General features: G+C 37.1%; 2 protein-coding genes across 3 annotated transcripts in view; one reads left to right on the forward strand and one right to left on the reverse strand.

The window, feature by feature from the left end:
- The window catches only part of LOC110103954 (calmodulin-binding transcription activator 4-like), a 59138-nt gene extending 45211 nt beyond the window's left edge, over positions 1-13927 (forward strand). For both annotated transcript variants that reach the window (XM_028693750.1, XM_028693751.1), the window contains one exon: positions 13495-13927. In XM_028693750.1, the coding sequence (XP_028549583.1) occupies positions 13495-13599 (105 nt within the window). In that variant the 3' untranslated portion in view covers positions 13600-13927. The remainder of the gene's footprint in view (positions 1-13494) is intronic.
- Positions 13928-16586: 2659 nt separating this feature from the next.
- On the reverse strand, positions 16587-22409 carry LOC110103955 (mediator of RNA polymerase II transcription subunit 30). Its single transcript, XM_020832860.2, has 3 exons — positions 21966-22409; positions 18994-19071; positions 16587-16782 (listed from the first exon to the last, which is right to left on the reverse strand). Exons 1-3 carry the CDS (start codon positions 22326-22328, stop codon positions 16684-16686), a joined length of 540 nt encoding a protein of 179 aa, XP_020688519.1. The 5' UTR covers positions 22329-22409; the 3' UTR covers positions 16587-16683.
- Between the last annotated feature and the right edge of the window lie 1886 nt (positions 22410-24295).

Consider the following 24295-nt stretch of genomic DNA (forward strand, 5'->3'; position numbering starts at 1 on the left):
AATGGTCTCGAGGAGGGCCATTATCTCGAGGCTGTTCACGTTCAGTTCTGTTATCATCACCATAGGGCGAGTGCGGTCTTGAAGGTGTGTAGATAGCGGGATTCCCAATACGTTCAATGTTATCTAGACGGTCACTCGTGTGGCGCCTAAAGTCTGCTTGGGTGTTGCGAAGTTGTTGTGTCATCGTGCCGAGTTGTCCCACTATGAGGTCTAAAGTCGCCTGCATGTGTTCCGGATCCATAGGTTAAGGTTGGGGAGCACTAAGGTAAGTTACGGGGTGGAGGGCAGCACCTAGACGCTAAGTTAAGATGCTCCTAATGCCTATATATGATGCTGGAATGTTATGGACAGCAACTTACAGCAAAATTCTAAGTTGTCTAAGTGTTTGGAAAGTGTCGAGTGAGTGGACAGCACTTAAACAATTCCAAAAAGTCCACTAATCGAGATCTAACAGTGGCTGTAACAGTGAGGACAGCAAAGTGAAAGCAAGGAATAGATGCTCTAAACACTTAGAAACCTTACAGATAAGAGGCTAGCACTTAATACAATAGTTAATAGGTTCAAACTTAGCTAGATGCTTGCAGGAATTTTCAAAATAGTGAAAACAGTGAAAAATTCCTATTTACGAAATGATATGCATGATAGTTTTAAACTACAACGAGAAGCTAGACCCTAGGATGTTTTCTAAACATGCCAAGCATGGTAACCATGCTCTGATACCAAAAATGATGTGATGCAAGAGTTGAGTTACACAAGATTAAAAAGAAGATTTAAACACTAGCTCAACCAATTATATAATCATGTTTCAAATTAAATTTGGCTACAAGAATTCGTAGTGTTTAACTTGTTTAGGCAAAGGAATTACAAGGAGATAACCAACCTATTTAAGAAAATACAAAGGAAAACATAAAGTTAAAAGCTAGTGACTGGAATCCAATGAATAATACGGAGTTGTTCACCTTGAGGCCTCTTCTCTCTTTCCTACGAAACTAGGTTGAGCGGCGGAAGATCGTCCAAACTAGTAGTGAGGTTGCCACAAGGAGGGAGGAGACAAGGAACGTCGTTGTGGAGAAGGAGCTCGAAGGTGGAGGTGGCATGGGAGGATGACCTTTAATGATCCACGTGTAGACGAAAAAGTGGTCGTCAATGGAATCCACTAGTGTTGGTAAAATCCGATCCAAATATTCTTCGACGGTGTCGTCGAAATCAAAACATACGTCGAAGAATGGTGATCTGAGGATGTCAATTTTTCCTTGGTTGTCATACTCAAACCCGAAGTTCCACTCGGGTTCCTCCATGCATTCTTGAAGGTGAGAATGGGTGGTCTAGAGGAGTTCGGCCAAGGTGGGGAAGACAAAAATGGAGTGCAGAAATTCTGAGTAAATTCAGAATTTTGGGTGGCTTAATGGAGGTGATTTAATTTGGAATTCAATTAAATCACAAAGGTGGAAGGGGCGGCCAAAAGAGGGGGATTGGGGCCTGATTTTGTGGAGTTAATAGGGTGATTAGGAGAGAGAGGGGGGGCCAATGAAGGGGCCGGCCAAAGAGAAAAAAGAGGGAAAGGAAATAGGGGTTAATTAAGTGGGGCCCACAGATTTAAGTAACAAATTTTAATTAAAACCTGTAGTAAATTCAGATTTCAATAAAAAAGAAAGTTCCTTTCATAGGTGTACGTAATAAGCACCTTTTGAATTTCAAATTATAATCAAATGCTAGTGATTATTTGCTTTAATATGGCTGATTGAATAAGCAATTAATCCAGCATTAAATGCTTGATTTCCACGGGTTGGGCAACACAGGAGGAAACGGCAGTTAGGGGCTGCAGGGGAAAATCGATGAGCTGGGGGAAAGGGTTCACGGCTTGGGCCTTGGGCTATTGTTGGGGAGTTGATGAACGGTGGAGGGGAGGGGAGATGGCTGCACGGGAGGGCCTGGACCCGTGGCCAAAAGCCTGGAGGGAGGCTGGCCGGCGGGAGGATGCAGCCAAAGTGGCCGGCGGCTCTGAGCAGGTCAATGCTAGGCGACGACAAATGCAAGGGGAGGGGAGAAATCAAATTCCAGGGATTCGAGCCACCACGGAATTACTAACCTTAAATATCTTCACTTTAAATTTCCACAAGAGTGACGTGTACGAAAACTAGAACTCACAAAGAGATCTAGTCTTCTCCGGCGAACTCACTAAGAGATCTTGGCGGGGTGAACTCACAAAGAGAACAAAGAGCAAATTTCATTTCATCAATAATTCAATAGCCTTCGTACAAGAAACAAGAGCCATTTAAATAGGCTCCACATGACACAAGTACAAAAGTCTAAAATGCCCTCCGAGCTACAAAAGCAAACTAATACCCTCGAGGCTAAAATGGAAAAATTGAAAAATAAATGCATAATACATAAAATGCCAGTGCAAATAAAATCAGTAGTAGAGGCTCTCCATCATGGCCGTCGATCTCCAGTGTCGTCTCTGATATACGCGCCGGAATCTCCTGTCGATGCCCCCGTTAGCTTCCTAGCGACGTCTAGGTGGCTTGGGAGAGCTGGTCTACCTCTCGAATTGTAGATCGCCTGTATCTTGCTTTTGTATTGAAGATATAATAAAAATCAACCACCTATATTTGCTTTTATTTGTTGTTTTTGTCTCCAAGGCGTATCAAATTTGTATCAGAGCAGTGTCTTGGACCGAAATCTTAGTTCTCGTTGATTTCTGGTGCATATCTCTTCCCAATTTGCTGATTTTTCTGGTTTAAAGAAATTAACTGTAGGCGGATTTTTGTTGTTTGGAATCTAGATCCGTAAGAAGGTGGAGGCGTTGGATGGCTAAATGGAGCAATTCAAAACCGGCGTAGAGGAGAAGTTATCTACCATGGAAAAAGGTTTTCATCTATAAAAAAGCATATGGAAATTTGATTTGGAGGGATGGAGGAGATGTTAAGAAGGCTCTTGGAGATGCAAAAACTCCATCGATGGTTCCAATGACTAACCCAATCCGAAATCGATTGAGATTTCCTTGATCACGACAAAGGGAATAGGAGTCGAACGGGAAGAGTTCGACGAGGAGAATTTTTTTTTTCCACCAAGAATCACTTCCTAAGGCTTCGATAAGGGGTGAAATAGGGTCTTCAGATGGAGGGACAGCATGAAAGGAATTTCTTGATGGAGGTGGTGGGGTGACCGACCATTATGGGGGATGGATGAAAGATAGGTGGGATTCCCACCTTCGATACACGGGGGGAACAATAATGGGAGAGGAAATTGGGTTGGAGATGCTAGGGTGAGGAAACTAAAAATGCCGATTTTTGAAGGGGAAGATGCTCAAGGATGGGTGTATCAGGTAGAGCGTTATTTTGCTATCAACGGGCTTACGGAAGGGGAAAAGCTCATGGCGGTTGGGCTATGTTTGGAGGGCAAAGATTTAGCTTGGTTTCAGTTCAGGGAGGTGTGATACTTACTCAATTCTTGGGGAGAATTTAAGGAGGGATTGTTGGAATTTTTTCGAGCCATCCAGGAAAGAGACCTCCACTAGTAATTTTATGCCTTGACCCAAAAGGGGATAGTCATGGAGTATCAGGAGAAATTTGAGCTGCTATCAGGTAAGTTAAGAGGAAATTTTTAGAAATGTTTGGAGTGGAATTTCATGAAGGGAGTGAAGGAAGACATACAAGTAGAACTTAGGGGTTTAAGGTCAAGGGGGCTAAGGGAGAAGATGGAACTAACACAAAGGGTGGAAGAGAAACATCAGAGAAAAAAGGCTATCAGAAGCAACACCATGGGAGGAACTTACAGGAATACCTCTACGACCTTGGCACCTTGGACCCAGATGGTTTCAAAGAGAAGCGCCAATGAAGAAGAGCACTAGGGTTTTCCCGGGAAGAAATTTCAAGTGACTCACAGAAGTAAAGGTACAAGACAGGAGGGCAAAGGGGTTATGTTACAGATACGACGAGAAATTTACACTAGGACATAGATGCAAAAATCATACCGTGCAAGTTCTCTTGGTGTGTGATGATGAGGAGGTGGATGAGGTAGAGGCAGTGAGGGATGAAGAAGAGGAAGAAGAGCCTGTACACTTGGAGGCGGCTGAAGTTTCATTGAACTCTATAGTGGGATTCACCTTAGATCACACTATGAAGGTGAGGAGACAGATAGGAGGAGAGGCAGTGGCAATCTTGGTGGGCAGCGGGGCTACCCAAAATTTCATATCGAACTAGGTGGTAGACAAATTAGGACTGAAATTGGTAGACACGTGATATTTTGGAGTGATGATGGACACATGAATGGTGGAGAAGAGCATAGGGATATGTCAGGGTTTAATGATAGAGTTGCAAGGGATTCAAATCAGGGAGGACTTTCTCCCATTGGAGTTGGAGGGTATTGATTTGATTTGGGAATGAAGTGACTACAAACCTTGGGGGAAACCAAGGTAAACTAGAAGACATTAGCTATATAGATTTAGGAGGGGAGAAAGGTGATAATTAAGGAAGATCCAAGCTTATCTAAAGCCATTATTTCTTTGAAAACCTTGGTTCGTATCCTATAAGGGGAAGGAGGGGGATTCTTGGTGGAGCTTTAGAGTTTGGTGGGAGTAGAGACAAAGGATGTGGAGGACATTCCAGACATAGTCCAACCACTTCTTCAGAAGTTCAGGGAGGTATTCTAGCTTCCCCAGGGATTACCAACCCCTCAGGAGTACGAGCACTCTATCGTTCTGAAGGAAGGAGTCTATCTCTTATTAGTGTCTAGCCATGTCGCTATCCTTAGATCTAGAAGGCTGATATTTAGAGACTGATTAGAGAGATGTTTGAAGCTGAAATTATCAAGCCCAATGTAAGCCCTTTGTCTAGTCTTGTATTATTGGTGAAGAAGAAGAATGGAAGTTAGAGGTTCTGTGTAGACTATTATATGTTGAATAAGAAAATTGTACCAAACAAATTTCCTATACTAGTCATTGATGAGTTTCATGGATATGTGATATTCTTCAATATCAAATTAAAATCTAGATGTCTCCAGATCATAATGCGACTAGGCGACACCCACAAGACAACTTTTCTGACACAAAAGAGACACTATGAGTTCATGGTGATGCCTTTTGGCCTCACTAACGCACCGGCCATCTTCCAGTCCCTTATGAATTGGGTATTCCAGCCCTACCTACGAAGGTTTGTGCTTGTATTTTTTGACAATATACTGGTATATAGTAGGTCCGAGGGGGAGCACTTGGAGCATTTGGGAGTTGTGTTTTCCACATTAAGAGAGCATTATTTGTTTGCCAATCAAAAGAAGCGTTCTTTCGCCCAATCTAGAGTAGAGTATTTAGGGCATATGGTATCTCAGAAGGGAGTGGCAGCTGACCAGAGTAAGATTGAGGTCATGCACAGATGGCCCATGCCCAAGACTTTAAAGGAGCTGAGGGGATTCTTGGGACTAATAAGCTACTTCCGAAAACTTGTGAAAGGATACAATTCCATAGAGGGGTCGTTGACGAAACAACTCATGAAGGAAAACTTTAAGTGGGGAGAGTCTAACACCCAGGCTTTTGAGTTGAAGAAGGCTATGAACTGTGTCAGTATTAGCTCTTCCAAATTTTAACTAGCCCTTTCTAGTTTAGCAAATGCCTTGGGTTTTGGGTTGGGAGCAGTACTCATGTAGAACCAGAGACCAGTGGCCTATTTCATTTAGGTGTTGATGCCCAAGGTGTGGGCTCCGAAAATTCAGCCCCGCTTCCACCCGACTGTTGTTTTTTATTTTTTGAGGGGAGTTTTAACAGAATTAGTTCTGGGGTAAATTTTGGAAGACATGTGGGTTTGTAGATAAGATAATACCCAGAGATTTCGCCCTCATTTTGCGAGGACTTTATGATCTAAGTTCTGGTTCCTTATAGACGCAAGCCCCTATAGTTAATTAACCCTCCCGCTAACGAGAGAGAACTTTCGATTAAGGCTAGTCGTCAATCAGATACGTAGAGATACGTTTTATCTGGCATATAGTAGCAGCATTGATAATGGATATTTGGAAATGGTTGAAAGCTTGAAGATTTGATATTTAAAATTGAAAATTTTATCATCTTGCACTTAAAGCGGATGGTGGAGGAATGGATGATGGACCCAATCAAGATCCTATGGTTCCGTCGTCCCGAACCATCTTGGTCCCTGGTCTACTTAGTCAAAGGAGGTATTCGACCCAACCTGACAGAAGGATCTTTGTCAGCAGCCATGGGTTGCTTCGTTTAAGGGTACCTTGTAGACCTAGGATGAATGTTTGTTTAAGGGGACAAATTTGAATCCACCTTAGCTAACTAAGGGTTTTGTGCCATATTGATCATATCTTATTGATTCATATCTCAAGGATTTGATGCCACTAAGGAACATATTAGCTCTGGCCATAACTGGTATCTCGTGGTGCCATTTGGCGACAAAACCACTCAGTTCAGAGGGCCCCGGGTCATAACTGTTTATCTTGCGGTGCCATTTGGCGGCAAAACCAACGGTTAGAAGACATGTACCACGTCCTTACTGGCAGGAGATTGTTTGAGAATGGATCCTAATGATATTTTCGACTAGGCTTTAGCTCTTTGTGAATTGAATTTATATTTGAATTTCTCTACCTCGGCAAATTATTGCGGAGGATGGATGAATTTTGCTTTATGTGATTGATGATTGAATTTTCAACTTTAAATATATTGGAGTTTGGAATTTTTGCACTTTCGGGCATTTGAATGTAATTTGAAAATATTTGTAAACCCCTCCGGTTAAGATTTTTGTTCAACACGGTCATCATCGGGGTATGAGGGGTTATTTCCCTTTGTTGATTGAATCTTATCAACTTTGTCGAGTTATCTACAGAGAATCGAATTTCGTAGGCTTTATGGTCTTGTGAATGAATTTCTTTTGTTAAAGACCTTAAAGGCCTAATATGAATGTATAAAATAAATATCTCGGTCTACTTCACAACCGCGTGTTTATTTAATAGTTCGAGCTGTGTCAACTTCTATCTACTCGGATATAAGGATCGGGTTCGAACTTGGATTTATTTATGACCCGTGCAATATTCCTAGACGTCACGTGTGTATCCATAACACACTCGTACGGGCCCATGCGGGTGTTTGGGGGGTATTTTATAATTATTTGATGAACCTTGTCGATTCCTATTTACCTGATTAAGAGGATCGAGTTCAAATTTATTGAATAGTGCATCATCCCTAGACGTTACGTTTATACCCAAAACACATTCGTCGAGGCCCATGCGGGTGTTTGGGGGGGCATTTTATAATTATTTGATGAACCTTGTCGACTCCTACTTTTATGCTTAGGAAGATCGGGTTTAAAATTTATTGACCAGTGCAGCATCTCTAGATGTCACATGTGTTCCTACAACATGCTCACTGAGGCCCATGCGAGTTTTGTGATTTCCCTTGCCCCTTTTTTTTGTGTACCTATGTGTATACAAATTACGGTGCACGTGTGGGGGCATTTTAGATATTTCAATTATGCTGGCAACTGCCATTTGAACGTGCACAACATTCCATTTGAGAGTTTGAACACACCTTCTGTCCACTTGTATGAGTGTTGTGGATCCGGTGGTGTGGCGTAGCAGCTTCTGGATTCAGTTGTTTGCTTCTTTATATAGGTAGGCTGTCGTGCACTAGTTACATGATTTATACAGGTAGATTGTAGTGCACTAATCCTCTTTCACTTTTCTTGTCGATAATCATATTGGATGCATAGGGGTCTCCTATAGTAGCTCATAGGAGCTCCTATACTTGTATCTCTTTGTTGCATTTGCTATATACCCTTCTTCTTTGGCTGGCAGAAAGTTAATATACTTGTCTTCCATTGGATGGTTGTTAGTTGTAGAGATGCTACGATATCCTTGCTAAGACAGTTCGTAGGTATTTTGCATATGGGAGAGATTTCCTACATTGACTCGTAGAAGCCCGCTTCTGTCATCTATCTCTCTCGATAATTGTGAGCACATTTATGCAATTATTGCATGCTAATCACCATATTTTACTGATATTTAAATCATTTAATGTATTTGCTTGTGCTTCCTCTAGTTCTTGTAGCAACTATCGACCATAAGTAGATTGTAGAAGATGTGTTGTGCATATTATAAGCCTTCTGCCATCACTTTGGTAAGAAAATCGCAAAGGATGTAGACCTTATGTTATTGCTTGTGAGCTTGCCATCATACCTCTCATTCTGATCTTTACTTACAAACAGATTGTCCCTGAGATCTTTTATCCACTACGGATTCTTGCATGTTCATTTGCATATTTATCATTGAATTATTAATTGACTCATGATTAGGAGACATTAATAATATATGGGTTGCATCAATCATCTTGCTTCATAAACACTACATTGCACCTTGCTCGGTGGTGATAGTCTCCTGATACCTTCTTGATTGATATTCACATGCAACTGATTGCACATGTCCTCCAATGTTCATCATTTATAGACTTCGCTTACTCATTTGCACAAATATGTTGACTATCCTGGTACTCATCATACATCTTCGCAGTTGATGCAATTTCCTCAAATCAGTCAACTGCTTGGCTCTCCCATTCAATTGATTATTGCTTATTCTTGTTTATTTGCAAACATATGGCATTTGAATATTCATTTATCATGAGTCACTTGCTTGTTACTTGTAGGTGAGTAGATTTGCATGTTATAAGTCTTTCATTGTTACATGAAAATGATTAGGAGTCTTGTATGGTAAATTTGTTTGATGACAATTACCTCCCAATCAAAGTGACAAATCCTTATGTCCACTAAAGAAATTTCATATTAGAAATCATGAACATGTTGCTATATGTCCATTTCTTCCTTGTTGATGATTGCTTGCAAGTTCCTCTTGAAGCTTTGCTTATTACAAGCATTGTGTCCATTCATCGGTGTTCATTTGAATGCTTTGAGAATTGATTCGCCATGAGTGTTTACTTGCTTGCAAATAGACTCCATTTGCAACTTCTTTGTCTTCAAAGATAGTTTATGATTAGTTTGATATCATTATTCATTTGTATTTCAATTGAAATAGTCATTTTATAGCCTTCATTAGGAATTTGGTACAATGATTCAAGCCAAACTCTTTATTGATTGTTCATCTTTATATTTTGTCCAAGTTCAAAGTCATGACCCGCCTCGCCGTAGGTGCGGCACCGGGGTCCCATCCCACCACGCGCAATAAAGGCGTGTATAGGCGGTTTTTCGGTCCACCGCAAATGATGAAAGCGGGCTCTCGAGGTTTTAAGGTTAAAGGATTATACCTTCGACGACGACGGTGTTGGCACACAGATCAAGACACAAGAGGCCTTTGCATTTCTTATTAATCATAATTAATTATAATTATATTTAATTAACTATACTTAATGTATGATTACTTAATAATTAATTATAATTAATCATAATTAAACTTAATTAATTATGATTAATATTTGTTTAATTTGACGACTAAAAAGATGCCAGATCAGTGGAGAATGGGTGTGTTAATTCCTATTTTTAAGAATAAAGGTGATGCATAGGATTGTGTGAATTATAGAGGAATTAAGTTAATGTGTCATACTTTAAAACTATGGGAGCGAGTTATGGAGCGTAGGTTGCAACGTGATACTAATGTTTCTCAAAATCAATTTGGATTCATGACAGGTAGGTCTATTATGGAAGCCATACATTTTTATTGAGAGGTTTGATGGAGAAATATAGAGAGAATAAGGAGGATCTACATATCATATTTATTGATTTAGAGAAAGCATATGATAAAGTTCCAAGAGAAGTGCTATGGAGAGTTCTTGAAAAGAAAGGAGTTAATAATGCTTATATTCAAATCATTAAAGATATGTATGCAGGAGCTATAACTTGTGTTCTAACACAAGGTGGTTTGACCAAGTATTTTCCTATTTCGGTTGGATTACATCAAGGATCAGCCTTAAGTCCATATCTTTTTGCTTTAGTCATGGATGTTTTCACTAGACATTTGCTAGAGGATGTACCTTGGTGTACAAGAAAAGTTGAGGTATTAGATTTGATTTATGTTAAGAAAGGTAGAGGTAGACCTAAAAAGACTTGGTTAGAAAATATTAGAAATAATATTTCTTTATTAGATTTAAATGAGAATTTGACTTTTAACCGGACACAATGGCGAAAAAGGATTCATGTAGCCGACCCCACATAGTGGGATAAAGGCTTGATGTTGTTGTTGTAATTTATGTTTAAGAATAATTAATTTTAATTAAAAAGAACTAATTATAATTAAAGTTAATTAATTATAACTAATTAATCATAATTAAAAATAATTAATTATAATTAAATCTAATTAATTCAGACAAGATTTAATTAGAATCTTTTAAAGAAATTATCGAGAAGATGCTATACAGGATTTGAGCTAAATCCCGATAAACAGGCATTAGATAAATCCTTCCTTTCCCCCTTTTAGGCTCGGTGGATTAACGGAATCAAGCCGAAAAAGTGCTCGAAATGGGGAAAGTTACCTTCACACCTAGGGAGCTACTGTTGTCATTCCCGATCAGAATGTTGTGACTTCTGAATCGAGGGGAAGGGAAGACCGCTGAAGGCGTCGGCTAGGGAAGTAGACTGGTGGAGGAAAGTTTTGGGTAGGTTGGTCTCCTCTCTCTCTCTCTCTCTCTCTCTCTCTCTCTCTGTGGATCGGGAGGACCGAGAGTTCGAGCAAGATATGAGATCGGGATCGAAGGAGGTTGGCTTCGGCTTGGTTGCAGCAGGAGTACCGATGGGCTCTTGTGGTAGGTCGGCACTATTGAGGTCGGGGCTTGGAATCGGACTTAGCGGTCAATGGGATGGGGAATATCAGAGGTCTTTCGTGCGAGGGAGGCATCGAGTGCAGAGTCGAAGAAGCTTTGGTCGTAAGAGCAAGTAGCGAATGGAAAGGAATCCAGACCCGAAGGCTTCGTTTTGATCGGGTATTTAACGACGCGATTCAAAGCGAGATTGAGGCACAACACATGTGAGATGGGACCTAAGCGATGCAGTTACATAGGGATAGGGCACTGTTCAAGCGGCGGGTATGGGCACGATAGAGATACGGGATGGATGCAATATTTGAGCAGGTTTTTATATATATTTTTTCTTCTTGCTTTTGCACGATGGTCAACACAAGGCAAGGCTCAAGTCAGTTTATGAGAGGGAACTGATGACAATCATGTTGTCCATTCAAAAGTGATAGCCTTATTTATTGGGAAGACATTTTGTCGTCAGAACTGATCAGAGGAGTTTGAAGAAAATAATGGTCACTGAGGAGCATCAAAGATGGCTTTCCAAGTTATTAGGCTATGACTTGAGATTCAGTATTGATCTGGAGTTGAAAACAAAGCAGAAGATTGTTTATCTAGGTGCATTAGGGAAACCATAGACGATGGCATTGTCTATGCCCTTGGTGGTTGATTGGGAAGCACTAAGAGGAGAGCGAACAAGATATAGGATTGAGGAAAATTAGGGAGGAGTTGGAAGAAAATAAGGACAACCATTCGGGATAATCTTTGGTGGGATAGAAGTTGCTTCATTATGGGCAGTTTGTGCTTCCAAAGATCTCTTCTTACATTCTTTGCTTGCTTAAGGAGTTTCATGGGACGGCCATTGGGGGGCATTCTGGGGCCAAAAAGGCATATCGTCGGCTCTCTGCAGAAATTTGGAGGGTATGCAGAAGGATGTTTAGAAGATAGTGGCTAGCTGTGATATATGCCAGAGGCACAAATATCTGTCTTCAGGACCCCTCCAATCGTTAACTTTGCTACAAAAGGTGTGGGAGGAGGTGACCATGAACTTCATTGAAGGGTTGCTAAAGTCAAAAGTATACAATACGATACTGGTGGTAGTAGGTCGGTTGAGTAAGTATGTCCATTTCATTCCCTTTCGCCATCCCTACACAGCAGTAACAATAGCCACAGTTTTTATGAGGGAGGTAGTAAGATTACATGGGATCTCGGAATCGATTTTTTCAGATCAAGACAATATTTTTTGAGCCAGTTTTGGAAAGAATTATTCAAAATGTAGGCGATCGTTCTGAAAGGAGCACTACTTATCATCCTCTGACGGACATACAGATAGAGGTGGTCAATCGTAGTGTGGAGACTTATCTGCAATGCTTTATACTTGATACATTAAAGTTGTGGGCGAAATGATTGGCTTCGGCAGAGTATTGGTATAAAACTTCCTATCATTCGATAGCTCAGACTACACCATTCAAAGTGTTGTACGGAAGAGATCCTCCTCACTTGATATATTATGGACAAGGTAGTACACCGATAGCTTCAGTAGAGCAGTACTTGGAGGACAACGATAAGATCTTAGGGGATCTAAAGGGGCATTTGTTGAGAGCTCAACAAATTATGAATAGAAAAGCAGATGCTCAAAGGAGAGACATTCAGTTTGAGGTGGGGGACAGAGTTTACTTGAAGTTTCGTGCCTACAGACAAAAACTTGGCAAGGATATGAAATGATAAGTTATCACCCCAATCTTTTGGTCCATATGAGATAGTGGAGTGCATCGGGATTGTGGCATATCGCCTATAGTTATTGCCGTCGTCAGCCATCCATCCAGTCTTTCATGTGTCCCAAGTTGCGACGGGTGATAAGAGAGCACATTTTGTCTTCTTCACTTCCCCGGGCCTTAATGAACAACATGAAGGTATTATTGGAATCATTGGAAGTCAAAGGAGTGGGACAAGGAGTAACAGGAAACAAGAAAGTATTGATCAAGTGGGATGACCTACCGGAGCACGAGGTCACATGGGAGTCCTACCAAATTATTCAGCAGCAATTCCCTTCATTTCTCCTTGAGGACAAGGTGGTATTTTTGGGGGGGAGTCTTGAACTCTTGATACATCAGTAGACCTTGGGAGGCAGACTAGGGAAGAGCTAGATTGGCTGGTCTAGTAGACCCCGGACCAGGGAGGGACAGATCAAGGGGGGGCTGAACCTGGACATATTTCGGCTCCTTTTGTGGGACCCGGTAAAACTTTAATTCATTACTTAAGAAGATAAATCAAGGAAGAGATTAATTAGGAAGGATTTCCTAATTGAAATTCAAATTGGAGATGGAAATATATTAGGAAAAGTGGGCTAATTTAGGAAGGGATTAATTAGTAAGAATTTACTAATTGAAATTCAAATTGGAGAGAGAAATATATTAGAAAAAAAGGGACTAATTGAGGAGGGAAGTAGGAGAAGCTTATTTAAGGCTAAGTTTAGGGTTTATTTCGGTTTATGCATAATTTGATTTGGGAGTTGCTATAGTTTTGTTTTAGTGAGTGCTTCCTAGCGGTAGCTAGGTTGTTTGTGAGAGCCGTTCTACATATCAAATTATAGATCACTTGTATCTTGCTTTCGTTTTGAAGGTATAATAAAAAATCAACCACTTATATTCATATTTCTGCAGTTTTTCTTTCGAGTGTTTGCTGTTTTTGTCTCCAAGGCGTATCATTCTCATGGAAGGCATAACTTATAGATCAAATTCTTGTGTTCACAGGCTGAACAACAAAGTGCTGAGGAAGCAATACCAAGACTGAGAGATTATTTTGAACTGGTCGAAGATGATGAGTTTCTACACTGGCTCCAAGAGGATCAACTTTAAGACCAGAGAAAATTTAGCTCTTGCTGGAGTCACAAATAATCTTGGTATTAGATGGCTTCCATAACATTCAATAGCCATTTTTGTACAAATTACGCAATATATATGTAAAAAAGCTGTTGCTGCTTGTGTGTGTGTTGAATAAGCTTAAGCAAAATTGTTCCATCTGCTACTGTACTTAGTGCATGGAAGTTATTCATGCACATTGATGAATACAGAGGAAATATGCTATATAATGCTATAGTAGTTCAGTCTGTACAAACAAATTCTTCATAAGCGTGAATGATTCTTGTAGAAAAGGAAAACAAAAGTTTGTTATTGCTGTCTTGAAGTCTATGTGGTTTGTTTCCTTTATTATAGGCAAACCTTGAATTAATTCTTGGCCTTATCTGATGAGGACTGAAATCTTGTGAGAATCCTAAGAACAGAATGTTTTATCAGCTAAAATTTACTCAATATACATGCTGTTGTTAATATATTTACCAAGGTTTTGAAAATCGGACCGGACCGGCCGGTTCAACCGGTTGAACTGCGAACCGGCCGGCCGGCAGGTTCCGGTCCAAGATAAAACTTGTTTCGCTGAAAACCGACGTCGAACCGGCGGTCCGACCGCCGAACCGGAAAACCAGTTCCGGTTTTTGATAACCGGCCGGTTTGGTTACTGTGCCGATTAGCCAAATTGAACGGCCGAGATTTCGCGACGGGAAGCTTATGCGGTAAATAGAAAAAAAAAAAAAAACCTCATTCGTTCTGCTCGGTCGCGAAGCAAGAAGCCAGACGAAAAAAAAAACCCTCATTCACGACCAATCTTCTTCCACGACGGCGTGCGGAGTGCCGAAACCAACACCATCTCCGACTCTCCGTCGTTCGTTCTGCTCGATCGCGAAGCAAGAAGCCAACATCATCTCCTCGGTGTGCCTGATCGTTCACGAAGCCAAGTCCAAACATTAAATCATTCTGGTTTGTTTCAGAATCTGAAGGAGTTTTTGAGTTTTTCTTCTTCTTTTTCGAAAAAACAACTTCCTTGCTTTCGACTTTCATTTTTACATGAAATCAAAAAATTGCTTTCAACTTTCATTATTCTTGTTCCCTTTGATTTACATTGCTTTTGACTTTCAAGTTGATGATTTAGTGATTTACTACTAAGTTTTCTCATTTCTTATAAAGCCCCTTATTTGAAGAAGAAAAATAAAAATGTGTACATGGCCAGTTGAAGGAGCATCTTGATCTATTTTAGGTTCTTTGTTTCCTGCATAAGGATAAGCACATGTATAAGCTTGAGCTAAGTCAATTAGTTGGTTTGTAAGGCATACTTGGATAAATCTCCAAAGCATGAACAATGTGCAGCACATTGTGGAAGCATAATAAATTAAAATATTAAATCCTCTGTTCGCAACTATCTTCCATTGTACCTTTCCTTCCAAGTAGTCTTAAATCTCTTGTATGATTTGGCTGTGTGTTTTCTAAATGCTTTTCCAACAACTAAAAGGTTTCCATAATTAGTTTTCTAGTTTTTCTATGAAGTCCTCAACATGTGGATTGGTTATAACCTTAAGCAAAATTCTTGAAATCTGAAACTCATCCTCCCAACCTTGAGTTCTTCAAGGTTCCATCATTTGCAACCTATTTAAGGAATTGTACAAGCAATCAAGTGTATGCAAGACTGCTTACAATGTTTCCATTTAGATTTTATTTTGATCTTATAGATCTGTTATGTTTTTGGAGCGAAAATAGATGTGATTCTGCTTTTAAAAACTATTGGGTTTAGTATTATCTATGGTAATATAGTTTATATCCTTTAGATTTAAATGTTTGAATTTATTTGACTAACATTTCTCTATTAGATAAGTTAAAGTATTGTAACTTTTTTCAATTTTTGCTATATATTTATAAATAGTTTTGTCATATTATAATATTTAAATATAATAAATATTTATTACGTCATTCAGTTCGACCCCGATTCGACCCCGGTCGAACCATCAAACCTCTAATCTCTCCTTTCGGTTCATTGACCGGTCCGGTTTTAAAAGTCTTGATATTTACAGGATAATTGTAAATTATTGAGTCAGTTTTTCAGAAATTTTTTGGAATTTCAAAGATGCTCGCTTCAAGAGATTGTGCACCCTCATCTAGCTTCAAGAATGTCACTGAAATTTTGTTATGCTGCCCGTCAGCATCATTTGATAGTTGCTTCATTTGGGACAGCTTTATTGTTGCTTTTAAAAACGACTTTTTAGTACTAAAAAATGTTTTAGAAAGCAACAAAAAAGCTGTCGTTTGGGCCGACTTTTTTACTGTTTCTTGAAGCAGCTTTCAATTATAAAAATTTTAATTTTTTATACTTAAAATTACTTCAAAAAAAATAAAAAAATAATCTCAAACGAAACCTTAGTCTACTTGAGAGATCAAGAATGCCATTCAACTAGGTGGATGGGAATAGATAGCATAACTGTGGTGAGAAAAATAATGCTTTTATGCTTATCAAAATTGTTCTAATGATTGAAATTATTTCCCTCCTTTAAGAGTGCATCAATTTAAAATCATTTTTTTTGAATTTTTTGCTCAACATTTATTAGACTGGAGGCTCAGATTGGCAGCTATTGCAATTTTCTTATAAAAATAATTGTATTATTATGATGAAATAAATAGGTCTTTTTTAATTTTATTATAAGATTTTTTTTATTAAAGCATATATTTATAAATACTATTTTAATAGATTTAGATTTCGCTTGAAAAACTTTCTAATTTTTAATACAATTTTTTAAAAAAAATATTTAAAAAATAAGTAAGAAAATTTTCTCAAACTAAATCTTAAATATAAAAAAATTTCTCAGCATAAAAATTTTCTAAAATTCATTGATCCATACATACTCATAATATTTATCTCTTATAAATCATGACGCTAATTTCTTCAATTTTTAATAAAATTAATTACACTTATAAATGGTAAAAACTTACACTTGCATCCCATATTATTAGCTACAACATCATGCATTAACCCCAATTTATTTTCTTAAAATTATAATTATTGTTAGATATTACATTTAATCACCTAACCATAGTACACAGTTCATAAATCATCACATCTTATACAGAAAAAGGGCTGTTCCACATTGAAACATCAGCAACTAGATTTCTAAATTGATCGATCAGAAGCTTCAGGTGTTTGTTCTTATCTGCAAGTTCCTGCACAAAGAAGAACATCAAAGAAAAATATCTTAATAGTTTGGCAAAACAATTTTTTAGTACAAAAATTCTTAATTAAAAAAATTTATATTAAAAAACAGTAAGAAAACCCGTCGCAAACGAAGCCTAAATCCGAACTTTGCATGTCCAAATTATAACATTTAAAGCAAGAGGAACAAAATAAGCTCTCAGCTTATCCAAAGAAGAAGTAATAATCTGATCCTCTCAAGTAATTATCATCCGGTTTGGCCAGGCACATTCTTATCGGTATTGCTCAAATAAATGCAAATACTCAACATTACCAAATTCACAAAAGCAAGCATTTCCAATAAAAAATCAAGATTTCAATGGAAATCTGAGGAGCGCAACAACATAGCAATATTCTGGAAAGAAAGTGATCTTTGCATAGAATTAAACAGTCATCAATCATCATAGTTGTATAAGCATTACAAAAAAGGTGGGTTCCTTAGGATTGTTCTTATAAATTATTATTTATCCCACACAATGTTTTAAATTTTTTTTTTATTAATTATTTATGTTACTTTCGGTCTTACCATTACTAGTCTTTGACACAAATTTTATCTACTATGTTAAGTTATCTTTTAATTATATCAACTAATAATTCTTAATATCAAACCCACTAATTACATATGATATACACAGTTTTTATCTATTAATCTTAAAAATTTTATTTTCAAATTAGATTTTGCATGATAGGAATTTTTCACTTCACCAAATGTCTCACTGAATAGAACTATAACATCAATAAAAAATATATATAACAAGGCACCTTACAACAAAGCCTTCATAAACATCTTCATACAACAACAACATCAACCATTTATCCTACTATGTGGGGTTGGCTACATGAATCCTTTTTCTCAATTGTGCCTTATTAAAAGTTAAATTTTCATTTAAATCTAATAAAGAAATGTCTTTTTTAATATTTTCTGACCAATTTTTTTTAAGTTTACCTTTGCCTTTCTTAACCTAAGTCAAATCTAATACATCTACTTTCCTGGTCATCAAAAGGCCACCGTTTTATGTGACCAACTCATCTAATGCGACTCTCTCTAATCTTATCTTCCACTGGAGCTACTCAAACCTTTTCACATATATGTTCATTTCGTATCCTGTCTCTAAGAGTAAAGCCACACATCCACCTGAGCATCCACATCTCTGCAACACTTAACTTAATATTATGCTTCTCTTTTAATGGCCAACATTCTGCATCATAAAGCATTGTAGGTCTAACCACAATCTTATAGAATTTTCCCTTAAGTTTGAAGGGGACTTTTCTATCACACAACAAACACGATGCATTCCTCCACTTCAACCATCCAACTTGAATTCTACTAAATACTAATAATATCCCCATCTATTTCACCATCACTCTCTCTAATGCGACTCTCTCTAATCTTATCTTCCACAAGAGAGCACGAGCACAGCAAAGCAAGTGTAGGGCGGGGCACTCAACTGTGAAGGCAAGCGAGCACAAAATAAGGCTTGCAAACATGGGTGGGCGTTGGGGCACATGTGGGGGAGAAGGGTTTCAGAAAAAAGAGTGATGTTCTAGCCATAATCCTGCTCAGATACCAGGTTAGAGAGGAAAACTCTCTCTTGTGTCTCAATCACAACATGACCACTTTATCATAAACAAGGAATGCATTCTAAGAAACAATCAAATAAACATGCACCATATACTAAATATAGCTTTGTGATTGCATCCATATAAGTTTTAAGATGTGCATATAGATGGTTTTTGGACGTTGCTGACCAAACCCCCCTAGTAACCTTCTATCAAACAAATAGACCTTAAATTTAAACTTGGGTATTTAATGAGAATAATCAATTGAAATAACCATCTTTGCTCAAAAAAACTCGAACAATTTGATTTAAGTAATCAAATCTCAACTAGGATCTCATATTGTGAATAATAATAATTATTAAGAGAAACAATTGAACTAACAACCAGAACAGGTGAAACCCTAATAGTTTGTCAGAACCAAAATGATATACAATAGCTAAATCTAATTGGATTTCTGAAAATCATTCCAGCCAAATTGAAGGAATTATATAAATAAGGCTCTAAAGATGCGCATTTATTGGTCAGATAAAATGGAAAATTAAACAAGGTTGAATCAGAATTCAAAAACTTCAAGAACAATAAAGATATATGAATGATGAATCTAGTAAGCTCATAGAAGCTACCTTCCTTAAAACAGCACAGCGCTCTTCTAATCTCTCAATCTCTACTTGATCCACTTTTGCTTCCAAGGCACCGTTCTCCTATCAAAATGTTCAATGTATGGAAAGTTATTTCGAATTGTACTCCGTAAATAATAATTCAATAACAATCAAAGCATCAGCTGATAATCTGCGTCAAGATTTTATCATGTAAAAATATAAAGTAAAGATCTTATAGTTTTTACTGTAAAAACATGTCAAGTACCAAAAAATAAAAACATTTTTTTTTAAGATTACTCTTACAACGAATTTTAAATTAAAGCCTCAAAATCACGACTATCCTATGGTTACCCCAAACAACAAAAGCCATCAAGTTAGAAAACCTTCAGAAAAATACAGCAAAGGCTAGTCTTTGTCAATGCCCACAACATTATCCAATTAATCTTACCTTAGTTAAGCAATCAAAGTCAATTTCCAAAGAATTGAACACACCATCACTATTTGCATTAGCCCAACTATGTGGGGTTAGCTTTGTGAACTCTCATTTTTCATTTATAAACTATTGATAGTTATTTGAGATTTTAAGCCTATCCTTCGCAAATCATTTTGAATAATTCCAGCAAAACAACATCTTTTTTTTACTTGTCTTAAAGCAGGTTGTAGACAAATACAATAAAATTTTATGTATTATTGAGGATCAATATAGAAGCAATAATTTATTAGCAATGCTATCAACTATTTAATATTGAGGATTATGCTACCTTGAACTTATTATATATTATATTAGAAGATGTATGTATAAGTTAGCCAAGCAAAGAGATAGAAGAAGTAAGAGTCTAGTTCAACTGAAGTGCATTAAGGATGAAGATAAAAAAATATTTTTATTAGAAGAGGATATTCAACCAAGGTGGATGAGATATTTTGATAAGCTTGTCAACGAAAATTGTGAGAATACGATTGACTTTAATAACTTTAGCACCCTAAATGAACGTATAGATATTTGTTTTTATCGTCGTAATAGTAAAACCAAAGTTAGAGAGATTTTAAAGAAAATGAAATGTGAAATAGCTGTTGGACCTGATGATATTCTAATTGAGGTGTGGAAATCCTTAGGAGATGAAAGAATTTCATGGTTTACAAAACTTTTCAATATTATTTTGAAGACTAAAAATTTTCAAGATGAGTGAAGAAAGAGTGTTGATTCCTATTTTTAAGAATAAATGTGATGCAGAAGTACGTGCAAATTATAAAGAAATTAAGTAATGTGTCATACATTAAAACTATAGGGGAGAATTATTAAGCATAAGTTACGACATGATACTAATGTTTCTCAAAATCAATTTGGATTCATACCGGGTAGATTTACTATGGAAGCCATAAATTTATTGAGAGGTTTAATGGAGAATTATAAAGAGAATAAGAAGGATCTACATATGATATTCATTAATTTAGAGAGAGCATATGATAAAGTTCCAAGAGAAGTGCTCTGAAGAGTTCTAGAAAAAAAAGGAGTTAATAATGTTTATATTGAATTCATTAAGGATATGTATGCAAAAGTTGTTACTTGTGTTCAAACACAAGGTGGTTTAACCAAGGATTTTTCTATTTCAGTTGGATTACATCAAGGATCATCTTTAAGCCCATTTCATTTTGCTTTATTCATGGATGTTCTAACTAGACATTTGCAAGAGTAGTTACCCTCGTGTGCTAATGATATTCTTCTTGTTGATAAGAGTAGAAAGGGAGTTGAAGGAAAACTTGAATTATGGAGGTCAACCTTAAAGTCTAAAGGTTTTCATTTAAGTAGATCTAAGACTGAATACATCGACTGTATTTTTGTAGTAATAAATTTAGAGGGATTGTGACTTTGGGCGATCAAGTCATTAATAAAAGTACACCTTTTAGACATCTCGGGTCTATTGTTCAAAATGATGGTGAAATAGATAGAGATATTATTAATAGAATTCAAATTAGATGGTTCAAGTAGAGGAATGCATCGGGCCTATTGTGTATTAGAAATGTTCCCCTCAATCTTAAGGGTAAATTCTATAAGATGGTGGTGAGACCTACAACAATTTATGGCGTAGAATTTTGTCCATTAAAAGAGAATTATAAAATTAAGTGTTACAGAGATGAGGATGCTCAGGTGGATGAGTGGCTTCATTCTTAGGACAAAATGTAAAACAAGTATGTACGTGAAATGGTTGGAATAGCTTCAATGGTATATAAGATTAGAGAGAGTCGCCTTAGATGGTTTGGACACATAAAATATCGGCCTTCTTATGAATTGCTTAGGAGAGTAGACATATTAGATTTGACCTATGTTAAGAAAGGTAGAGTTAGACCTAAAAAAGACTTGGTTAGAAAAATATTAAAAATTATCTTTTTTATGAGATTTAAATGAAAATTTGACTCTTAATAAGACACAATGGAGAAAAAATGATTCCTATAGCCAACCCCACATAGTGGGATAAAGGCTTGATATTGTGGTTGTTGTTGTAGAGGTCTTGACCGATATCAAGAGCTATATATTAGATATAATTATGTTTTTTACTTTCAATCAATAATGTAGTCAGAATAATTTGACCGAATGCTGAATGGAAGGGTAGACCAAAAGGGTGTAAATGTAAGCAAAAAAAATATATATTTTATTTTTGTTCCCTTTATCATCTAATCAAAAAGAGGGGAAAGCATTTTCTTTTCTCTTGAAAAAAATTCAAGCAAAACAAAAAAGAGTTCAATTTCTTTCCTTTCTTTTGTTTTATCTTTGTAAAAATCATTTCTTTTCCAATCAAAGGGTCAATCACACGAAGAAAACTAAATTTCTTCCTTTTCATTTCCTTTCACCTGTTAAAAAAATCGTTCTTTTCTGTCCTGAACTCGCAATAAGAGTGCTAGAAAACAATTTCTTACCTTACTCGCAGCTGAGCATAACACAATACAAAACAGCAGAAGACAAAATGCAAAAAAAAAAAAAAAAAGACTTGAACTCACACCTGGGAGGAAGAAGGGATGGCAGCAAGGACAGCACGAAGAGAAGCCACCGCAGTTTTATACCGAAGTCGGGCCTCGTCAAGAGCACCGCCTCCCGCGCCACCAAATCCACCTAGGCCACCACCACTTCCACCCGCATCCGGCGTGTGAGAGGACATCTCCGACGAGGTCTCGCCGCCGCCGGCAGGAAACTGGGTAGCGGTAACATTAACAGATCCGCCGTGTGAGACGGACGACGTGGCCCAGAGGACGGGATTGCAGAGCTCGTCGTTCATGGAAGATAAAATCTGGAAGGCGGCGTTTATGGTCTCTTCCAGATGCCTCTGACCCTCAACTCCCAGCTCTAGCGTGCTCTTCCCCGCCATTTTTCAGTATCAAAATCATACTCGGCACCTTCTAAACCCTAGAAATAATGAACGTTGAAACCCGCTGACCCCATACGGCAAGCACCAAGATTTGATTTAAGTAGGGATTTGGTAAATCCCAATTTTGGGAAATCTCGAGGGCTTAAATTTTGACTATTTGGTAACATTCTTAAATTCTGAAAATTGTTTGGTAATATTTATGATAAATTCTATTAAATCTCTTGTGATTGTTTGACTATATAACAGATTTAACGAGCGGATTCTTCCACTTGAGCCAACGAATTTCATAAATCCGGCAAAAGATAGGATTTATGAAATCCTGGATTTTGCACGAAAAGGCATAATTTTCTGTCTACGACAGCTTTCATTTGCTGTGAGATTTGGTTTTATATTTTAGGTCGTTTGGGTGGATTTCGCTCAAATCTGATCTAAATCCTGCTACCAAACAGCCCCTAAGGGTGAATTAGTTCGAGTTTACAAGAACTGATTTCTATTTTAAATTAAAGATTTTTATTTTATTCAAAATTATTTATAAAAAAAAAATAAATTTAAAATTAATTTAATAGAATCAAGTTTATTTACTCTTAAAATATTTTAAATTTTTATTACAATTATACATATATATAACTTAAAATAAAAAAAAATTATTATTCATAAATTATATATAATTTTTTTTGTCTGACTTCTCCTCAAAATTATATCTATAAGATAAGCGAGTTGGCTATTACAATATTTATCAAAATAAGAAATTCTTAGAAACATTTATATTTTTTAAGGAAAATATATCATTATATTTTTTTATCTTAAAGTTTTTAATAGAATATTATAGTGATGATGGTATACCTAGAGAAATGATTGGATATGGGCAATATTATGGGTGTAAGAGATCCAAGCAGACTTGTGAGTCAACTCAAACTCGACTCATTAACAAGCTCTTGAGTTAAATAATAAACATTATTATTTTTTGTCAGCGATTGAATTAGAATTAAAAATAGAAAAATAAAATGCGATGAGATATTTGCATAAATTTTGTCTTTAAAAGTGAAGGATAGAATTTATAAAAAAAAAAATTAAATAAAAATTTTTGACTTCCACCATTTCACTATTCACATGAAGGACTCCCGCCAGCCCTGTATTATTGTTTTGTAATGAACACCTCTTCTTTTAGTTTCAATGTGGGCACCTCTCCATTACCATCATCAACACCTTCATACCTGGCGAGCTAAGCTCACGAACTCTGGCTCAATCCAACTCAGGCAAGCCAAATTCGTGTTCACAATATGGAGAAATTATTCTGTGCGGAGCCCGGATGAAAAATTCCCATCCGGACTGTGAGTATACACAATATTTATACACACCATGTAAAAAAAAAACCAAACTACATACAAAATTGTACACAATATAAGCTCAACTCGAGCTCGAGTTTAAACCTATCTCTAAGTTAACGAACCAAGCCCGAGTTAGCTCAAACTCGGATCGACTTGACTGTTCACAAATACATTTCTATGTATGTTGATAGTAAGTATAAAACTAATACATAGTATGTACTGCGACACTAAGGCATAAAGAATAGCCATATAATTGCAGTTTATAAAATAATGATAACTAATCATTCTTCTCATTCAATTAATCTGTTAGTGTCATCAAGATGCCAAATATTTCTCATAATAGGGGAAAAATTATTAGGTGTGGAGACCAGACGTAGAATAAAATTTAACGTGCGGAGTACACTTTAGTTGTGCTTTACCTGTACATTAGTTGCGCTTTGACTGCTCTTTTGTTGCACTTTACCTGTACTTTACCTGTGTTTTGACTGGGCTTTTGGTGCGCTTAACTTCAAAATCCACATACACATTAAATATATAAAGTAAAAAAATAAATCCAAAGTATCCACTCCACGTGTCAATATTTTATTGGAGTCCGTACGTACCTCTACGACCGATCTCGTCCCTAATAATTTCTCCTGA

Source organism: Dendrobium catenatum, unplaced genomic scaffold (assembly GCF_001605985.2).
Source record: "Dendrobium catenatum unplaced genomic scaffold, ASM160598v2 fragScaff_scaffold_353, whole genome shotgun sequence".
Lineage (NCBI taxonomy): Eukaryota > Viridiplantae > Streptophyta > Magnoliopsida > Asparagales > Orchidaceae > Dendrobium > Dendrobium catenatum.

Bases quoted from the DNA above. Each gene is read 5' to 3' on its own strand.
- LOC110103955 (XM_020832860.2), bottom strand. From the start codon at position 22,328: ATGGCGGGGAAGAGCACGCTAGAGCTGGGAGTTGAGGGTCAGAGGCAT. The intron at 19,072-21,965 runs GTGTGAGTTCAA...ACATTTTGATAG, and splicing joins CCATCCCTTCTTCCTCCCAG to GAGAACGGTGCCTTGGAAGC. The intron at 16,783-18,993 runs GTAGCTTCTATG...TTCTTTGTGCAG, and splicing joins GCTGTGCTGTTTTAAGGAAG to GAACTTGCAGATAAGAACAA.